The sequence below is a fragment of the Nannospalax galili genome, unplaced genomic scaffold (assembly GCF_000622305.1).
Source record: "Nannospalax galili isolate Female #2095 unplaced genomic scaffold, S.galili_v1.0 scaffold376, whole genome shotgun sequence".
Lineage (NCBI taxonomy): Eukaryota > Metazoa > Chordata > Mammalia > Rodentia > Spalacidae > Nannospalax > Nannospalax galili.
Window position 1 is genome coordinate 2,376,062 of NW_008338108.1, and position 22,699 is coordinate 2,398,760.

General features: G+C 36.9%; 1 protein-coding gene across 3 annotated transcripts in view; it reads left to right on the top strand.

The window, feature by feature from the left end:
* Window positions 1-22,699, top strand: part of Galnt13 (polypeptide N-acetylgalactosaminyltransferase 13) — a 652,434-nt gene that overhangs the window by 613,644 nt on the left and 16,091 nt on the right. For all 3 annotated transcript variants that reach the window (XM_029563436.1, XM_008832879.2, XM_029563437.1), the window contains one exon: window positions 19,009-19,143. In XM_029563436.1, coding sequence (XP_029419296.1) covers window positions 19,009-19,143 — 135 coding nt within the window. The remainder of the gene's footprint in view (window positions 1-19,008; window positions 19,144-22,699) is intronic.

Sequence of the window (22,699 nt, forward strand, 5' to 3'; positions counted from 1 at the left end):
TCATGGTAAACTTAATAGGTAGGTAGTCATTGTATTTAAAATTATTATTAAGGGGCAAATACTAGAGCTTATAGATCATTTGTCCCATATCTAACAGGGAGTCAGTACCAGATCGGGATCCAAGACCAGTTTTGTCTTTCTTCAAAAGCTTGAATTTTTCTGAAATGAATAATGCCACAAAGAAGTGTTTAATGGCAAAACTGATAAATGTATTTTACCTGAGCATTCCTTTAATGAACAAAATATAAGATGTGTAGATTCAATATTAAAGCACTTTAAAAATATGCTTTGGCTGGTTACAACTTAGAAAGAAACATCTTAAAGTTTATCTTCCATTTTGAAAAGAATGTTTCTTTTGGCATTTTTCACTGTAGAAACTATCCTGACTATTTTCTTAGGAAAATTTGATGAGCAAGTGTTCTCTAATCTTATGAATGCCACAAAAATATAGTATTCAAAGGGAATACGAATTTTCTCATGTACCCATTTAGCTTTGCTCATAAGATGCATTTCTTCTGTTTCCTAAGCTGCTCAACACAGAGCATAAATATAATTGTATAACTGACTCATGTAGGTTTTCACTAGAAATGTTCTATTGTCTGAAGTAGCTTAGATCTTCCCTGTGAAAATATAAATACAGTAGTTTCACATTCATCGAATGATACTGATACTCTATCAGGAAAATCTCCTGTATACCCATTTCTCCCATCAAGGCACAAGCTCATTAGCAAATTATCTCCAGCACATTTGTGTGGTAGTTAATAAGTATTTAGGGAGATGGAAAGTTAGATAGAATATCATCTACATATAGAGGCTAATTTTGATAGTTTCAGGAAGGATAAGAGACTGTATCTCTGTCTTTCTGCATTTCCCCTTCTCTTTGTCTGTCTCTCTTTCTCTCTCCCTCCCCTTGCCTCTGCCTCTGCCCCTGCCTCTCCTTCTGCCTCTACTTGCCTGCATGTGTGAAGGCTACAAGAAATGAGGTCTTCCTTCTTACAGTAGAAGAGGTAGATGAGTAACCACAAGGTTTATAAGATATCTTCTCTATAACATGACTAGCTTTAGCCCCACATTACTTGCCTTTTATCTTATCGCAACAGTTCACTTTTATGCCCCAAATATCCCATTCTGTGCCTTAATTGAATTCCACATTTCATTGTACCCTACAGCATCACACCATATTTGAAATGACCCAGTTTAGCAAATAATCAGTGAGATGAGAATCCTTGGGTGGTAAATCCCGTGTCTTTGTAGATGCTCCTCCTCTTCTGTCTTCAGTGTCTAATCCCATGAGTGTAGATAACTGAACAAGACAGGCACACATTCTAATGCTCTTTGTGTCTACTGTTGGATAAAGAAAATCAACAAGAATATGATTTGTAAAACTGATTTTTTGACATGGTACAAGATCTGGAAAGCTTTATTAACAAGTTGTTTTGGAAAATCTCTCAAAACCATGTAAAACAATTTGAGCAAACATTTATCAAAAAGTAATGATTAAAGAAGAAACCTATTAATTGAAAATATGCTGGACACCTGTATAACCTAAAATATATGTGCACCAAGAAGATAAAAAGTGTACTTAAAACTCAAGTAAATTGCTTATACGTAATAAAGTTGGATGAAGCTGATTCTCATTAGACAGTAGTCCTTCCTGTGACTATCTATAAGAGAGATTTTTACTGGATTAGATATTAAGAATTGTTTGTCTCCTTAGAAACTGGCTTACTTTTATCTTAATGACTCTATAAATTATGCCCGTCTCTGTATTAGTCACTTTTCTGTTGCTGTGATAGAAACACCGACCCATGAAATTTATAGAAGGAAGAGTTTATTTGAGCTTATGGTTCCAGGAGAATTAAAGTCCATCATGGCGGGGAGGCATGGTGGCTAGAGATGGCTGGAGCAGGAGCACAGAAGTGAAGCTCTCACATCATCACGCAGGCACTGGAAGCAAGAGAACAACTGGAGATCTGGCAAGGCTCAAGAACTCTCTAAGCCCACCCCCAGTGACATGCATGCTTCCTCCAGGATAGCCACACCTTCTGAAACTTCCCAAACCAGTACCTCCATCTGGGGACAAAATGTCTAAACACTTGGAGCCTATGGGGAACATTTTCATTCAAACCATCACAGTCTCAAAATTTCTTAGTGTATACCTGATCCTCCAAGAGAAAATTAAAAATATTCTATGGATAAATGATTTTAATTGTTTCATACCTTTTATTTAACTACCATTGTTCACATACATGGTTTTTTTTTTCCTCTTTTATTTTTTCCTGTTTTGTCCACATACAGATATTGTAGATGTACAATATCTTAACATAAATATGTACATATATGAGGTATATTTATAAACCTATAGGTAGATATTCTGTTTAAATGTATTTATAACATACTGAAATAAAAATAAGCAAATAAGTGCATAGCTGCCATGCTGAGCCTTACTGGGCACAGGAAAGAATCTTTTACAGAACAGTTCTTGGTAGTGATCCACAAGAGCCGTTCAGAACAAGGTCAGAAAAAGACCAGAGTCTAAAAGGATTCACAAGCTTCAAGAGAACACAGTGTGTGAAACAATAGCAAGGTTACTAGTATGAATTGAATTGAAGGCCTGGAATGGTGCAGTAGAAAATTAAGTTTTACAAATAGAGGGCTAAGATTATAAAGAACTATAAATATTAGGAAGAGAATTTTGATTTAAGGGAACAAAAAGAGGAAAGAGTTTTCAGTGTAGAAAGGTTGTCAAGGAATAACTTGTAACCTATTTGTAATAAACCTCATGAAAACACTTGGGCATGCACTCTTGTTATTAAAAATGGCATAGTGAACATAGCCAAAATGAAAAGGGCTTTTTATTCTTGTTACTTAGTGCCCAAGTATAATTTCACAGCAAGCTGGAACAAACCATAGTACTTCTCTTCCAATTCATTTCTTTTATTCTATTATCAAAAGGTTTGAGTCAACACAAAGCAAGAAGCTATGTGTGGTATGTACAGAAACGATACCTTTCCAATATAGGAAAAAGGCTTCAGTGGGTTACCATAGAAACCATCCAATGTCCATTCTAATAGAAATTTTAATCTTTTAAAGAAAATTTACCAGATACATATAGTTCCATTGCAAGTTTGTAGTTATAATTCCCTAAGAATATTTGAGATATTTTATTTTAAAAAGTAAAATGGGGTCTGGAGTGATGGCTCAGTGGTTAAAAGCACTGGCTGCTCTTGCAGAGGACCAGGTTTTGGTTCTCAGCACCAAAATATCAGCTGAGAACTGTTTGTAACTTCAGTTCCAGGGGATCTGATCCCCTCTTAGGCTGTCTGGGGGCATTGCACGGCATGGCTGCACTCACACACATGTCGTGCAATGCCGCGGAAGTCAGAAGAGGCTGTCAGATCCCCTGGGACTAGAGTTACTGATGGTTTGTAGCCTCCATGTGGGTGCTCAGAATCAAACCCGGGTCCTCTGCAAGAGCAGTCAGTTCTCTTAACTACTCTGCCATCTCTCTAGCCCATAAATAAAATATTTTTAAAAAGCAAAATGATTGCATATGGTTGTAGCATTCCAAAGTTACTTTTAAAAATTATTTTATTTTTAAAAATTTTTTATTTTATGTGTATGAGTGTATTGCCTGTGTACGTGAGTACGCCCACGTGAGTATGCAATGCTGCGGAGGTCAGAAGAAGGCATCGGATTCCCCTGGAACTGGAGTTAAGGATGGTTTGTGGCTGCCATGTGGGTTCTGGGAATCAAACCCAGGTCCTCTGTAAGAGCAGTCAGTGCTCTTAACCGCTGAGCCATCTCTCCAGCCCCCAAAGTTACCTTTTTTTAAACAACAAAAATTTCAAAGCTTCATCTTAGGATCATTGTAACATCTTGGTATTATGAAAAAATGTTTTAAGAGGTCACTATGTCAGTCAGTGCTCAGTCTTAGGTCTCTCCAGTAATAACAGCAAGTACTCTCCCACTCCTGGCTAGCAGAAATTGTCTGTCCCACTCCAAGTACCAAGGAAACCCGAGTTTTCAACTCATTTGGTAAGTTAAATGAATCAAAAGCTATATTTTTAAAATATAGGAATTTTAATATATTTTTCAGTTAAGTCTAATGTGAAGACATGGCCCAAATTTTGCACTGGGGTTATTAAAACCAGGTTCAAATTGATTTCTGAAATCTATTACACAGAAGAAATTAAAATAATTTTGCAGTGCTCCTCTGGAGTGTAGAACCCAACTTCCTTCCTTGCTCATGGACTCTGAGCATTAACTTGCTTCCAAAGAATAAACCATTGAAGAAGGTGGTAGTAACTACGCAGTTGAGAAACATGGGGAATGACTGCTTGGGTTTGTGATTACGCTTCTTCACTGAATCATGTTGACACCACACACCTTTGGCATGACAGAGTGAGAACAGCACTGCTACGTTGTGATCTTCCTCCTCCAAACATGTAGCCCAAGCTAACTGTGAGGCAAACATTAGACCATTTCAAATCAAGAAATATTCTATAAAATGCTTCACAAGTACTCCTCAAGATCATCAAAAGGAAGCAGGAATGTCTATGAGAGACTGAGGAATTGTGAGGACTAACTGACTGTGAAATCCTCCATGATATCCTAGGAAAGTGGGTGTGGGAACAAGCTAATGGCTCCTGATAGCTGTGATTACAGGTGTGCATCACTATTCCCTGTTGATGTGACAGGTGCTGGGGACTGACCCAGGGCTTCCTAAGCTAAGCAAGCATTCCACCAACAGCTATCTTGTCAAACACACAAGAGGTACTTCCAAAGAGTTTCCAGCTTAACATCAGAAAGCCAGTTACTTTGCCCCAGTGTCTTAGAGTTTTTGCTACTGTGCTGCCAGCTGTTGCCTCCCTCAGCACACGTAGGGAATTATTTGATTCTCCTACTCAAAAGCATACATTAAGCATCCACACCAAACACAAGTTGAGGGCAAGTGGTGTGTAAACATTCAGCTACTTCACCTTCACGCTGTAAAAGACCTGACTTGGGGTGATTTTTCCCTACTAGTTGAAGGCACTCCCAACAGGATTATGCTCAGTTACACACAGCAGAATACTTTGATAAAATGTCCTTACCTTCCCGTACTAATCTTCTCTAGGATCATATCTTGATCAACTACTTACACATGGAGGGATCTAAGTAAAAACCTACTTTTAGTATTCAATAATGCTGAATATCCTATGTAAACTGGAAATCTTAGGTTGGAACCACCTAGAAAAATTAAGTATTATTTACACCCAATGAGGTGAGGTAGTAGTTGAGAAGTTATCATTTTACATCATATCTAAACTGAAGGACAGTGTACGTTTCAGGTATGAAGTATCTGTAACTAATACAGAGTAAGTGTATATATGTGCCATTCAAATGTTTCAATTTGCCTTTTGAGATTTCCATATTTAATACTTTTTTTTTGGTCTTTTTGAGACAGGGTCCCCCGGTAGCCCTAGCTGCCCTGGAACTCACTATGTAGACCAGGCTGGCCTTGAACTCACAGAGAACCACCTGCCTCTGCCTCCCGAGTGCTGGGATTAAAGGCACGTATTTAATACTTTTATACAAGTGTATGTCCCATTCTCATTTTAGCAAATGGCTCATGATCACAAATTGCTTTGTGATGTGTTACAAACATACCAGTAAAAGTATCTTCACAAGCTTAACACAGATTTTTTTTTGTTTTCTGTTTTTTGTTTATTTTATTTTGTTATTATTATTTTTTTTTAATTTGAATTTTTTTTACAATTAAAGTTACAGTTTTAACAATATACAAAATATTACAGTAATTCAGATTTTTAGGCATAATGATTACAGATTTGATAAATACATTTTATATCTCATAATAGCGATGAAGATTATACAAAAGCTATTAAAACAATTATAAGAATAAATTCAATTGTCACTTAAGTATCTAAAGCTATTTTCCTTTGCATTCTTCCAGAATGATTTGTTCTTATTCTTTACCTTAATTTGAGGGACTTCAAGAAGATACTTTTTTTTTTTTTCATACAGAAGAATTCATTCCAAGGCAATTGACACTGAGACGTTTTCACATGCATTTCTAATCTCTATATACATGACTATCACTGGTCACAGTCGCCCACCTTCTGAGCTCCTCGGCATCTGAGCATGAATACAAACTCGTCAGATAGACAGCCTTCCTCTCCCACTAGAGGCTCCATACTCTGCCATCCCTGTCACTGTCCACTGTGTTGTCAGCACCCTCATCCATTCCCCCCTGTCTGCCCTTCTGGTAAATCTAGTCAGCCAGAGGTCCCTGTTCCAGGAGGATCAGCTGTTCCTCATCTACGGCAATCCATTGTCAGTATTCCTTTGGATAGAATTGGGGCCTGCTGTTCATTTTTCCAGTAGTATGTTGGGTTACTGTCTGGAAGAGCCTTTATCTATCCTGGCCAACAACTCGACTGAAGGTATCGCCTGTCTGGCTTTGCTGTTTGTCGAATAACTTTTAGTTATATATATGTATGCTCTTATGATATTATGTTGGCCCCTTTAATCTTTGGTTATACTTCCCTTTTGGGTGTTTAAGGACATACAATTGGACCATTAACACAGATTTTTAACCATTAATTTGCCAGCATTAAAGACTAAAGCAAATAGTTGATATAGATGTGCATATTATACATGGAGTTGGTGATGTCTACTTGACATTTACATGCAGGTATCAATATGAACTTTAAAGAACATATATATTGCTGTACAATGGTCCTAACCAATGAAAAATCCCCAAAAAGAAAGTATTTATGCTGTAGAGGGCTCAAGACCATCCCAGCCACTGGTTCATTTTTCTTCTGCAATTTATGTGTTTAAGATCTAGTTCCTCAAAGAACTTACACTTATGAGATGATGCACCTGGGAAAACACTGAAAAGAATATCATCAAAAAAGAAATAATCTGGCCAACCTGGTCCACATAGCAAGTTCCAGGGCAGCCCAGAGTGCATAACAAGTCGTGTTTCAATAAAGAAATAGTGATAATAACAGTAACAGTGATGAGGATGATAGTTTATTGCAGAAAATTATTAAAACAATGGGGCTGGAGAGAGGAGTCAGCGGGTAAGGCACTGGCTGCTCTTTCAGAGGACCTGAGTTCAATTCCCAGCATCCACATGGCAGCTAACAACCATCTGATGCCCCCTTCTGACCTCTGCAGGCATTGCATGACATCAGTACATTTACATACATGCAGGTAATACGCTCATACATATAAAAATAAAAAACAAAATATTTCTAAAAAGAAAATTGTAACAACAAAAACACAAAAAAAACAGAGTTTCAGGAAGTTCAAGTAGTAGGAAAAACTTTTTCAATCAAAGATGATTGCATAATGAATTTAATCTTACATTGAAGTCACATATGGTTTTGAGCAAACCTGACACTTCTGACATGCTCAAAAGTATCTACTGAGTAAACTGATGAATGAACATTTGGATGAATGAAAGGTACAACATACTTCACTCTCCATGTGGAGAAACTGGTGTAGGTTCTCATGTTCCTTTCTGGTTCATACACACTATGCTAATTTTTTAGTGATTATGACAGATTATACAAATTTAGCAGGTCAAAACCACAGAAAATTATCTCACAATTCTGAGTCAAGAATTTCAGTGCAATGTACCTGACTTGTCTCCAGGTCTCAAATCTGAAATCAAGATGTTGGTCAAAGTTATGATTGCATCTGTGGATTACAGTTCTTTCTAGTTTCCCAATTGTCAAAGCCCTCTCTTACAGGACTGACTACATCTTTCTTACTTTTGTAACTCACTACCATACACATAACACAGTCCTGGAGTAGCTTTTCTATTACAGTCACAATCTCACACTCAAGGGAAGGAGTTTATGTAGGGCCAAACACCAGAGCATAGGAATCTTCAGCCATCTGCACATTGTACCATATTCACAATAAGGCAACATCTGTACACGCAAGGATACTAGTGGATGGAGTTTGAAAGAGATTCTCAAATGGACAAAAATTTCCTTTTTATGCCCAATAACAGAATATGATGCTTATATATTTGATTTTAAAACTTATGCACTTACTTTAAAATTACTTATGGTGGAAAAGGGTATTAAGAATGCTTAAATTTTATTATCAGTAAAATGTAAAATGGGAGGTATTAACAATGAAGTAGAAAGAAATCATGGTTGTTACTCATAATTTGTTAGAATTTTAAGGCATGCTGCTTATAGTATTATTATATACTCATTCTGTTTTCCATAAAGTAAACTCGAAAAGTTCAAAGAAAAAAATATTTTTATTTAAGTACAGTAAGTAATTATTAGACTAATATTACTCTTTTCTTAGAATAGTTTCCAAAGAGATTCAACACATAGGAATGTCATTGGGAGAGTAAGATTTTACAAAAACATCACTTGCCATTGAGAAAGTGTTAAGACAGAATGCAGTCAAACCACTTTATGCTTCAACATGCTCGAATAATATTTAGCATTTTGTGATGTCTTCCTATGTTTAAAGCTTACATAAACTGCCTTATTCGATCTTTAAAACAGATCCCAAAACATAAGGCATCCTTTCCCTTTTCCCAAATAAAGAAACCAAGACTTTTCAAACCCTCACACTAATTCTAGCAGTGGATCTCAAACCACTGAATATCTGTAACTTTCAAACCCATTGTTTACACATTATCCCGCTCAAAACATGTAGAGACAAGGCACTGCTTTCTGAGTTCAAGACAGTCTGGTTTGCATAGCAAGTTCCAGGCCAGCTAGAGATACACAACTGAGACCCTATCTCAAAACACACACACACACACACACACACACACACACACACACACACACACACACACGCACACACACGTGTGTGTGCGTGTGTGTGTGTGGAGAGAGAGAGAGGGAGTGAGAGAGCAAGAGAGAGGATGAGTACCTATCTACTTGTAATGTATTGAAGATAAACTGTCTGGTGAAGCATAGTCACAAAGCATAAATGAGGAAAATAAATGAAGGCTGCACATAGCATATCGGGATGAAAGAATGAATGAGTAGATATGCCGAGCATATATGAAGGAGAACACATCACTATGTAATTCCCAGAATAAAAAGAACAATAGTTAAGGTTTCACAGATGATGTAAATAGTAAACATTATAAACACACCCATGTCCTGTGTTTATGTGTATAGGTATGTGCCTACGTGTATATATTCCTGTGTGCATATGCTTATGGAGACCAGAGGTCATCCTGGCATATTTTTCAGGAGCTGTCAACCATAGTTTATTTTTTAATATTTTATTTATTACTTTTATTTTGTGTGTATAAGTGTATTGCTTGCATATACTCACGTTGTACAATGCCCTCAGAGTTCAGAAAAGAGTGTTGAATTCCCCTGGAACTGGAGTTAGTCTGGTTGTTAGCTGCTATGTGAGTGCTGGAAACCTAACCTGGGTCCTCTACAAGAGCAGCCTCTGCTCTTAACTGCTGAGCCATCTCTCCAGACCATGATTGTGGTTTTTGAGACAGGGTCTCTAACTGGAACCTGGGGCACACAGATTAAGTGAGCCTGGCTGTCCAGTGAGCACCAGAGATCCATCTGTCTCTGTCTCTCCAGTTCATGGATTACAAATTTGTGCCACCACACCTGGCTTTCATGTGGGTTCTAGAGATCAAACTCGGGCCTTCATGCTGAAGCAGCAAGCAATATACTGACTGAGCAACTCCCCAGAACTACACATCCTATTTTTAGTAATAAAGTATTAGAACAACCAAGTTGTAAAAGACTGCAGATACTTAAGTAGTTCATGGGCCATTAGAAATGCAGTTAAGAGCTGCATACTTCTAAACCTTCTCTACACAAACCAATGAGCTAACAGCTTCTAAATGAAGCTTGAAACCAATTGCGACTTAGGAAAAAGCTCCACTGATGAACTTCAGTCCATCTACTCATTCGCCCTGTTTACTTCAAGATAGTCAGAAATAATGGTGGTGGGTATGCTTTAATAAATAAATTACATCTTGCTAAAACTCTAATTTTGTTGCTAAAAAAATCTTTGTTTATTTTACTATAATTCCTCCTTGAATAATTTACAGAATGAAAGAGAAAGCCTTTATAATGAAGGTATTTTTGTTTTATGGTTTATCCTTCTGGATGTTGTTGACAAATTTTTCAAAGTAACTGCACTAAAGAGTTAAATATCTGAAAGGAGTTCCCAGAGGGTTCAAGTAAATACAGTTCTAAGGAATGAAAAAGTAAAGATTTAAAAGTTAAAAGCTAAACTAAACATGGTCAAGTCACAAGCTGTGTAATAAAGCTGAATTCTATACAGTGTAGACAGTTTGAATACACACTGAATGTTTTGTGTTTATTCAAAAATTATTTGTCAAATATTAATTAAGAAAAATCTAACAAAACAAAATAAATATCTATCAATCTAGTTACCTTTCTAATGTTTATCTATGAATAAAAGAAGAAATCTTGTGACCAGACACAGCCAGCAGAGGGCGCCCAGCTCCTGAGCCCTTTGCTGAAGGCCTGGTGCAGGCATCCCTGAATCTTGTCCTTACTCTGCAGCTCACTCTGTTAGAACCTGATTTCACTTCAGATACTTATGCTACTTAAGGGGGGAGGGTGACTGATTTTTAAAGGGGGTGAGGTGAAAAGAGTGTTTTCAGTGACCTAATCAGATAGATGATAGATAGATAGATAGATAGATAGATAGATAGATAGATAGATAGATAGATAGATAGATAGATAGATAGATAGATAGATAGATAGATAGATAGATAGATAGATAGATAGATAGATAGATAGATAGATAGATAGATAGATAGATAGTAGATAGATAGATAAAATGAAGGCTCTTGGCATGATGCTATTTAAGAAAACATAAACTCAGTCTTTCATTATGTGAAGTAAAAGCATTAATACAATGTAGAATAATTTAGATCATTCTTCTAAATCCTTAAAAATTGTTAAAATATTGTTTAAAATTTAAATATTTGAAGAATCACAAAATGCCCTTGAACACACTTCCCAAAAAGAGAAAAATCTTGAACAAATGTTTCAATTAAATGAAACAATGAAATATGCTTATCTTCTCTGAAATATCTTGAGAGTGAAAGAAATTGAGCTGGGACTCAGCTGATATCCTAGGTGTATTATACTCATTTTAAGTACATCACTTCAGAAATAGAAGTCAGTGTGAACCAAATAATGTATACCTAAAATCAAGTAAAGTTCCTAGGCATAGCTAAAAAAAACCTTTCAGGACAAATTTAAATATAAAATGATCATGAAGATGAACAGTCCTATGCATTTGAAAAATACAGCAACTAGCTGTTACCCATTTTCAGCACATACACTAAAATTCAACTCATGTGAAATCTGAAAATCATGCTTCAGGTGGGGAATGTGGCTCAGTCACATAATGTTTTCTTACCACTCAAGGCCCCATATTCAATCCCTGTGTAACAGGGGTACTGACTTAAGATGTCTAGGGGATTGCAAGTACATTCACAAGCCTGGGAAAACAAAACTAAACTAAACAAAAACAAAAACAAACAAACAAACAAACAAAACCCAGCCTGCTCAGGAAACACAAAAGACCCAGATAAAGAAGGGGAATCCACCCAGTATTCCAGAAGAGTCACTAGACTCTCCTCCTCTTCCCTTCCCCCTTACCGGCCCTGCTTAGGTAACTGCTCCTAGGTGAAGTCTTCTTTCCCTCTACTTTCTATTTCATGTCCCTGAGGAACAAGAAATTTCCATCTTAGGGGACCCGCTCAGGCTTTCCCTCTCTACCTACATCTCCCCCTCTCTCCCTCATCTAATACTATAAGAATTAGTTAGCTAATAAGCTAATTAAGCAGACTCCTATACAAAGTGTAGAATGACAGTTTGGAAAACTGATTCCCTACCTTTGAGATCCTTCAGCATCAGGAGCACAGACCCGAAGTGTTCTGGAGCACCTGTAGCAAAGTGCCACAACAGAGTGTTTCTTAAAGGAACAGAACATTGTGGTGATGGAAGCTGAAGCCTGAAATCAAGGTGGCAGAAGGACCTCAGTCCTCAGAAACTTAGAGGAGAATCCTTTCTGTCGTTGGCCAACTTCTGCCATGACCTCAGTCCTGGGCATTCAATGGCTTGTGGATGCCTCACTGTCATGTTAACTTTACTGAAGGATGCAGAAAAGAACATCCAGTCTCTCCAGATGGGCACAATTACACCAAACTCAGATTTGGTAAGACAATGTGTTTACGGGACTTTCTTACAGAGCATGGCGAGGGGTTACAGGAGCATGGGTGATCAGCAAATAGCTGCATCACCCCAAAGCCTCACTTCCTCATGGATGGTAACCTTTTAGAAACTGTATATATCATGGAGTCCTGCCTTCAGTCAACTGTCTATACTCTAGCATCTCTCAGGCTCCCTTGTAGCTAGAAGAGGGAGTAATAGCTGGAATCCCAGGCAAGGGTCAATAGGTTCATTGCCATTACCATAGACCTGCCTACTACTGTATTGCTCTTCTGTAGTTGCCATGGCTACAGGGGCTGAGTCCATTATGGCATGTTGTTAGGACCAGAGGAAACACCATAAAACGGTCACTCCAGTCTCTGCCTAAGTCTTAACAAAGGTCACTTTCTCTTGTCTTCTATCACTTCTAAAGGCACCAGTCACTTTGGATTAAGGGCCCGTCAGACACTGATATGATCTCATCATAACAACTGATTACAAGTTTAATAAAGACGCTTTACATTCCGTAGAACATGGGATAAAGACAACATGACATTTAGTATGACACAATCCAGGGCATAATAAGACTCATACGAATGTAGAGAAAACTACAAAGAAGGTGGTTGTCCTCCCTGTAGAGAGAGAGAACTGAAGGCTGGCGGTTTTATGGGTGTGGACTCCATGCAGCCACATGGCATATCACCATATTGAAAGTTGTCATCATTTGCAAAGTGGCCAAGGCCCTGTAGGTTATATAGGATACCTTTGGAAAAGTGCTGTGTGCTTCTGGCGCTTGCCAAGTATAGCATACTGTGACCCACCTCATACCTGGCAGGAAGCTGATCTGTGACAACTGAAATATGGGGCCTGGACTGCTCTGTCCATGGTTAGCATCTCCCAGAGCTTCTCAAGACAAAATATAGATGCTTGTAAAATAAGCATTGCTTTTTCTGTTAGCTTCATGGTATGGAGTAATCAGGACTGAAAATCTCTAAAAGGTTACTAATACTCCCTGAGCATGGAGTTTTTAATCTCTGCCAGGCCAGAGACCAGGAAAGAGTTAGAAAGTTTGAGTGAGAACTCTCGTATGACTTGACTATCACTCTGCAAAAATTTGGGAGTAGGCAGAGGCAGAGGCTGTATGAGGAGATTGAGAGAAAGTTAAGACAGAAAAATAGAGAACACAGAAGATACTCTGAACCTGGAGGCAGGAACTGAAGCTCAGACCACAGAAGAACTTGGCTTACCGGCTTGCTCCTCTGGCTCAACCTGCTTTCTTATTCAACCCAGGACCACCTGCCCAGAGCTGGCACCACCCATAGTGGGCTGGGCTCTCACACATCACACAGTGTCTCAACAATCCAAAAATGCCTCACAGACATGCCCACAGTCCAATCCAATAGAATCCATTCCCCACCTGAGTTTCCTTCCTCACAGGTATGTCAAGTTGACAACTGAAGCTCTCCAGCACAATTGACCTCCTGTCAAATTGACACACAGACATGCCACTGTTAATCTATAACCTTTCCACTCCTTATCTCCAAGATCACATGTGTATCATGTGTATATCACAGTATAAACATAGTACGTTGAAATTCCCATAGTCTGAAAAAGTCAATGTAACAGTTCAGTTTCTTTTTAAAAAGTCTCTACCTAATGACTTTATATCCATGCTCAGATGCCAAGGATCTCAGAAAGTAAACAACTGTGACTAGTAATGATCAGATATATAGATATGAGAGACACATGTGCAAACATCTAATCTAAGTGTTAGTTACATTAAAAATGAGTTTTTCTGTATAAAACAGTATATTTCAAAATGAAATGGAGATATTTTTTAAAGGCTAAAACCTCATTCAATTTTATGTTTTATAGAGTTTATACTGAGTTCAATATTGTATAATTTTATTGAGTAAACTGTGAATGAAATGCTTCTTCTAATCATGTGGTTATTAAATAAATAACTTTAAAAAAGAAAGCCAAAAAAAGTCTTTTAACTATGGGCTCCTGTAAAATTCAAAATAATTTACTGTCATTCCAAGAAGGAAGAACCAGGGCACACTTAAGCAGAACCAAAGTCCAGCAGCTTTGCTCAGTATCTGACAGCTGGGATTCACTCATGATCTTCTGGGCTCCAAAGGGCAATGGCAGCTCCATTTCTCTGCTAAAATTTGATACCACATTTCATTCATTATTTAGATTAAAACTACTAAGCAGCACATTCTAAATGTTAAATTATCAAATCTTTATGCAGGCCTTGACAAATCAGCAATACCAACAACCATAATAACAATGCACACCATAGCTTTCCCTTTAGATTAGAACAAGATATATTTTCTCCTTCGGTAGATCTCCTGGGATTAATAGGTGTTATGGGATAAATTGTGCCCTTCTCCCTCATATGTGTATTGGATTCCCAAACCTTAGAATGTGCTACATTTAGATATACAACTCTTTGAAATTTGTGATACTACAAACTGATGTATACTGATAGAAATATAAATCTTCTTTCACATTGAAACAGAAGGGAAATTTATTAATGTAGTATGTACGAAGCATGTATATGGGGTTCCTCACCAAGGTAAGGCCTCCATTACTGTGAAATTCTCATTTCCTCTTGTCTGGTGGAGGGAAAGTCAATAGCATTTTTACTCTTATCTTCTAGTCACCTTAGCTTAATTAATGTGTTTGGAATGTTGACCATTCATTACTAGTGAAGTTAGCAATGTGGCAATTGAAAACCTATCTAAATCAAAGGTTTCTGTAACTCACTTCTGATTCTTTTAAGTACTGGTTACCAATGATAAATTTAGATCCTAAATTTTATAAAAACTTATTGTTTCTGGTTTTTTGTAGGAATAAATGATAAGACTTCACTAATGAAGGAAATCTATCAGATAGTCATCAACATGTGTGACAGCATAAATTAAAGAGCTTTGACGGTAGTTAGATTTGAGATATTTGATCTTACTTTATGGTTAAGCATAAAGGTTTCAGCTACAGTAGTCGGGGAACAGACTGTGCAGATCCAGTACTGGAAACTCCACATATATGCTGAAATGGAATCTTATGACATCCATCAGGCAATAGCCATAGGGGACAGTTGTTGTCTAGGAAATTCATCAGGAGACTTGAGGCTGTCCCAAAAGTCTTAAGGACCTCCGACTTAGAGGATATAGAGGTGGCAGTAGTAAAAGGGGTCAAGAAAGTCTGCCATCAGGTATGAGTACTTCTCCTTCAGTTCTGTGGGCAGGGGCCATGGGCAGGCCCCTTTAGGTTTCATCTCTAATAATCTCCAGATAAAATAAAAAAAACAAGTGTTCATTAACATGCATTGACTATTATTATAGAGAAAAACTCCAAAATAATTAAGAAAAAAAACAAGATTATTTATCAACTATAAAAGCAAATTAATCTTGATTTTATATTGCTGCCAGAAAATAATGAATCACTATTTATTGGTATCAGAAAAATCTATTTGCAGATCAAGTATTTTGAAAACAGTTAATTATTATTCTAGTACAAAGGCCACAAAAAGTAATTTCAAATATTCATATTCACAGAAAATATTTTATAAATATATCTCAGATGTACATTACCTATAATTATTATGAAGTTAAAAACCGAATGAATGAATTTGAAGGACAAAGAATATGATTGCATTAGTTACTTACTTATTATTGTTGTGATAAAATACCATGGTCAAAAGCAATTTATGGAAGAAATAGTTTTGGTTTATGGTTCTAGAGGGACAGAACCATCATGGCAGGAAAAGCATGGCAGCAGGCAGCCCAAGCAGAAAGCTGATCAATCATGTCTTCAAACATGAAGCAGAGAGAGTCACTCAAAGCCTGTCCCAGTACATACTTCCTCCAGCAAGGCTGTATCTTCCATAACGTCCTCAAACAGTGTGACCAACTGGGGATAAAGTTTTCAGAAAACTAGGCCTATGGGGTCTGTTTCTCATTCAAACCACCACAATGGTAGACTGATTTCTAGAACATTCTAAAAGTATGCTTTATAAATTGTTTTTAAGAAATCTCAAGAGAATTCTTGCTCAAGCTATTACCATTCTTCCTGTAGGAAACTAATGCTCAGGGTAGATGGTCTACAGACTTGTTTTACATTGGTGCTTTCTATACAATTAGAAGAAAGTAATTTTAGTGTTGTTCTTTAGTGTTGACATAGTGCTACAGTGGGTAAGCACAATTTCTCCAGAACATTCTTTCTTGTATATTTGCTACTAGGTTCAGTTATATTATTAAATAAAATAATTACTGCCTTTTAAAAGTTACAATCTTTAGAGTGGATACAAATATTTATCTTGATTCTTTTTCTTTTCCTTTTCTTTTGGCTAATTTATTTTTTCATAAACAGGATGAGCATGAAAAAGCAAGAAGATAGGGAATTTATTTCTGAATTTTGTACATGAAGTCTATGATACATTAAATTAATATCACAAATTTCTCAAATATCTATATTGCTCAGCAGACTTTCAAAGCTTTGTGGAGAATACTGGTCTTTAGTGGTGAGCCTAAGAAGAATCTTGGTTGCAACATAGGTTGCAGCTTCTTCCACACTTGTGATTTTTTTCTGTTATGCAGAGGCAATCTTTTAAAAATGTTTTTATAACTTTTAATTTATCCTTTGAAAGTTTCACACATGCATATGAAGTATTCTGGTCATATTCCCCTTCCATTCACCTCTCCTGTCTCCCTGGGACTCCACCTGGACCTTTCTTCCCAACACATGCTCCTCTTACCTTCAAGTCTTTATTTTTCTGTAATAACTCACTGAATTTAATAAAGGTTTTTTGTATATGCATAAGTGTGGCGTTATTACTAGATCAGGGACAGTTTATTGATGGCTGTCATCCTGAAGGAAATAAACTCCCCTCCCCCAGCAGTCATACCTGCAAGCAGCTAGAGATATGGTCTCACGTATCCTTACCCCATTCATGCTGGAATGTTGATGGCTTCAGTCTCCTGAAGGCTAAGTAACCACACCTGCTTTGAGTTTATGACTGCAAGGGCCACTATCCATAAGACAGTGTTTCACAGCCCTCCTTCCCATTCTTTGGCTCTTACATGCTTTCCATGCCCTCCTCTACAATGTTCCATGAACCACGAGGGTTGTGGTGTAAAACAGATGTCTTATTTAGGTCTGAGCACTAAATGATCACTTATTCTCAGATGCTTCTTTTAGGCCAAGGACAAAGTCAAGAACAGCACTAATCTATCATTATAAACATAAATATTTAGAGAGCAGTTTCACAAAATGTCTGTTTAGCAAAATGACAATAGTAGGTTCAACCTTCGGGCCTATGACCTCCCTAACTTTTGACCAGATTTACAGTGCCAGGTATGAATTTCCTCCTGCGGAGTGGATCTCAAATCCAGGCAGAAAGTGTTTGGTCATCCCCATAACATTCATACCATTATTGCACCAGTGGGCACATCTTACCTAGGAGATCAATATTGTAGCATACATGGTTCACTGATGGGTGAGACCGACATCCTCTGAAGCACCTTCCAGTCCTATGAAAGCTAACCAGCAGGGAGACAGTTTTCAGTTTCTTCTAGTTTGATTTCTGAATGCCCTGCAAAGTATGTGGGGTCTTCGGCAAGAAGGTCTTACTATCAAGTTCTGATGGGCAACTGTGAGCAATGACAGTAGCCCATGTTGTTTGGGGGGTCTCTGAGGCTTCCCTGACCAACCTCTCATAGGGAGATATCCCACTCCTGGCACTGGGATTATCCTTTAATTGTACATGGCCTCTGGCAGTGGCACCATCCTCCTTACAGAGGACCTCCATTTAAACTGCTTCATTTTAAATTGTATTTTTAGTTTACAAGGTAATGGGTTTCTGTAAGTCTCTTGATACATTTTTAGTTTTGGTTAACCCTCTCCCACCCTGTCCTCTGCCCCATATAAAATATTGTCATTTCGATTTCAAGCAGATGGTTACCAGATTTCTTTTTCTTTTACTGCTACTGTGGTTTGAACTTAGACCACCCATGTGCTAGTCAGCTACTCTACCACTGAGCTGCGTTGTTCAGCTATGCAACAGTTTTTTAAAATGTACTTGTTCAGCCTGTAGGTTAGGGATCCAGTTTTTATCAGTTGTTGCTGAGTTGATGTCTTCAGAGTTCCTGGAAAAACAAAATTCCCTATGATGACATGGAAATTAAAAAGAAAAACCCATGAAATGAACCATGCTGATCATAGTCAAGGAAGAAAGCAAATTTTAGAAAGCAAATTTTAGAAATATGCTTATACTAACCATCATGAAATTTTAATAGTCAATGTCAAAAATAAATGATTCACACTAAATGCAAAATAATAAAAAAATACCTATAGCTTCAATTTGAGTTCCCAGTGAGTATATGATTTGCCTTGGCATTTCCTGGATATTTTGAAATTAATCGATGGTGTCAAGAGTTGCCCAAATCATAGACGATAAATATAGGAGACTACAAGCCTACACTTAATGAGATCACAAAAAGATAATTCTACCTTCACAAACCTGCTGACAGTATTTAATCAAATTTACTAGATGTTCTTAAACTTTTAAATAGAAATAAAAGATTGTCTTTAGAGCCAGTGAATTGGCAATAAGGTAAAAAAGACAAAGGCAGTCTTTGATGGAGTTCATGCTGTCTGCAAACTTCAGTTTTAATTAACTGAATTTAATTAACATGCGTGAGATTCATCAAGCAAGTATCACAGTAGACTACGAATTTTGTGTAGATACCACATTATTGTCTGAATTATATATTTTCAGGTGTTTTCCTATACTGCTGACAAAGAAATCCGAACTGATGACTTGTGCTTGGATGTATCCAGACTCAATGGGCCTGTAATCATGTTAAAATGCCACCACATGAGAGGAAACCAGCTATGGGAATATGATGCTGAGGTAGAGTATTTTCTTAACTTACTTGTTATTCAATACTTAAGTCCTAATATTTTTATCAAAAACCAATTAAAACTGAGGCAGAATTGTATTTTTAGCATTGATATTCATATGAAGATATGATACCTGTCACATAAATTAAGTTTTTCCAAACTAGTTCATCACTGTAAAATATGAATAGTAGTTTTATGTGCTTAAAACTTGTTTTCCTTGTACATATCAGTATAAATTTAGCAGTTCATGGTTGTCTGATATGAAAGTGTGAAGATATGCACTGTTTAAAGATATTTGTATTTTAAATTCCATTCCATTGTACTATTTAATATTTGTATTTGTTGGCCTAAAATTTAAAAGACCTCATAAGATTGACAAAATTTCTTTTTTTCTTATAAGGAACATTGCATGTAATCCTTTACCGTTCACCATAGTGGATACTTGGGGTTTAGTAAAGTAATTGGGTGTATAGTTGGCTAATTAGCCTCTTCTCAACATAGTACACCTTTCTGATGGCAGAGAGGAGGAACCAACAAAACCGTGGGTGAGAATTCAGGCAGACAGTGTGTAAAATCCATTTCAGCCATCAGATGGAGCTAATAAAAAAGAAATGTTTCTCTGCATAAGGACAAGCCTCAAAACCAGCTTTGTTTCTTTCAGTTCTCCTTGCTTAGGAAAATGAATTGGTCATTTGTGCCACATGTCTGACACAATTAAATGGTCAGTAGTATATTCACAAGAAGAGCTAAACTTTGCTCTTACAAGATAAAAATAAATAGAGGCAAACAAGTCATACAGGTGCAGAACGACACAGGAACCTCTAATATTTACCAGAAGAAACACTCTAAATGCAGTACTTAGCATTTCTGGTACTGTTGACCTCTTAACAAGATTGTTTCAAAAACAATTTGAATACTATTTTAATTTACTTGACTTTGGAGTGTGTTAAGTTGAATAACAGAAAAACCATGGATTCAAAACAATTTTAATACTGTTTTAATTTACTTGACTTTGGAGTGTGTTAAGTTGAATAACAGAAAAACCAGGCACCGGGGACACCAAATCTTATTCTGGGTCATAAAGACAAACACCTTCAATCCTCATATTCCACTAATGTGTTCTCTTCTGACTTTTCTGTCTTCACCATGTGTTACTTTATTTTTCTGGATACCATATTTCCTTCACTGTTATTTATTAAAACCATTCTTTTATGTGAAGCCTACTGAAGACCATTCCTCTACTATATTCAAGTATACTGGTGTGGAGCCTGGCTCAGACTCTACCTCTCTGTGAGGAAAAGTACAGACAAGTCTACACATTAAACAGGAATCCTGCCAGTCACATTTATTTTAAAATGAAAAATTTTATTTTTTACTATTTAGTTTCTTCCAAGAACAGGGAACTTTACGGAACTTATGCTTAAAGTTAGGAAATATATTACAGATTTATTAAGAAAGGGCATGATTACACAATGATTACAATCTTTAAACTTCTGCAAAGGCCTCTAGAGTCATAATTAAAATCCCTTCATTTTGAAAATACTGTTGATAATTGTGTGTATGTGTTGTTTTTTTATTTTTTATCAGTAACATGATTATTGAATACTAAGTAGCTTTTAGAGAAAAGTAAAAAAAAAGTTATTTTATCTAAGATAAAATTATTTTTTAAAAAAATATTTTATTTATTATATTTTATATGTGTGAGTGTATTGCCTATATGTGTGTAACTGGAGTTACAGATGGTTGTTAGCCACCCTGGGTACTGGGAATCAAACCTGGGTCCTCTGCAAGAGCAGTCAGTGTTCTTAACCACTGAGCCATCTCTCCAGTCCCGATAAAGTTGTTTTTATATAAATTTGTTCCTTTGTAATTTTATCCTTTTGCAATATTTCATAAAACTATAATATTTTAGTTTTGTTTGGGGGAGACCCATAAAATGCTTATAACGTCATAAATATTAAGAAATTTCATTTCAAACAAGTAATCTCATTTTAAAAATTGTGTACTATCATTTAATCAAATATTTATGCTTTAAAATTTAAATTCTGATGTTCTACTTATATAATGATATTATTACCAAATTTTAAAACAATTAATGTCAGGCTGGTGAGATGGTTCAATGGGTAAACGTGCTTACTAGGTAGGCCTGAGTGCCCGAGTCCAAACCCTGAAACCCACGAAGACAAAAGGAGAGAACTAACTGCACAGAGCTGTCTTCTGATCTCTACAGGTGTCTCGTGGCACACATGTCCCTGTGTATACCCCTTGTACAAACACACATGCACAAATAATGAAGAAAATTTTTAAATGTGTATGTCATAGTGTAGAAAATCATATGAAAATGGAACAATTTCAGGAATCATGCCTTTTCCTTTAAAAATTTATCTTTGAAATTTGATTATATTCTGTGGTAACTGAAAAGGATATAGGTTTTTATGAAACTGAAATACTTCTTAGGACTTCCTTTACTTCTGAGTTTTACATTTAAGTACCTTTCTTTCCATGGTGTAGTCTACAGTGTGCTGCCAGCAGTGATTTTATGATTAGGGCCCCTCATCTTGGGATGTGACATTTCAATACACTGAATCCAAGTTCCTGTTTTTAAAAATTAATATACACATTACAGTTTTTTCGAGATTCTAAATAGTGTCCAGTCCTCTAGAGAGCATCCACATTCTTTATACACTGTTGTAAACCAATGAAAACTTAGGAAAAGGCAGAAATATACTTTGGAAGATGCAAGGTCTCTAGGAGACTCAAGGGGGAAGGAAAGAGAACAAAAGGCCGCAAGATCCTGAGAGAAACCCTTGCTCAATAGCTCAGTTATTCTCATATTCCAACAGCCGGAGGTGGAAAGCGCTGCTTGCCGCCTCTTTTATTCAGTTCTTTTACGTTTGCTAGCAAGGGCAAAATTATTCTTCTTTGAGAAACCTCTGAGTTGGTTCAATTTCAAGGCAGAATAAAAATTGGTGGAGTTCACAGAGTTACAGAGCTGAAATGAACCTTCAGCTTCTCTTTTTTTAGATTTATCAGGAGAAAGCAAAAGCATAAAGATCTCCCTGCCAGTAGCAGAGCTATGCTTTAGGTCCTAATGAAGTTTTCAAAGAAAGCTAGTTAGTAGTACAATCGTGAATCGCAATGTGAACAGCTGAAAGATTCCATTGCCTTCTCTGTCCTGGTCCTTTTAGTCTTACAAAGGAAAGTCAGAAATAGGAGCAGAATTGATAGAACACCTAGAGAACACTGGTGAGCAAAGCACAGAGCCTCTGAACACGGGCACTTTCCAGCTGGTTTGGTTTCGGTCTCTTAGGTGAACAGGGAGAGAGCAAAGTTCACTGAAGGCTATGAGTTTGCCTGTCCTCTTAGGCTGTTCTTAATATAATCTTATACAACGTACATTATTTCTGTATTTCTCATATTAATAAACCAGAGCACTGAGGAAATACCTTGTCAGTTCATGCATCCAGGTGTCTGGCATTAAGTCTGGTTGTTTTTCTCATACTAATTTGCATCCTGAGGTAAGTGACATACTACTAATAACTGGATGTTTTCAGTGATGAGCATCC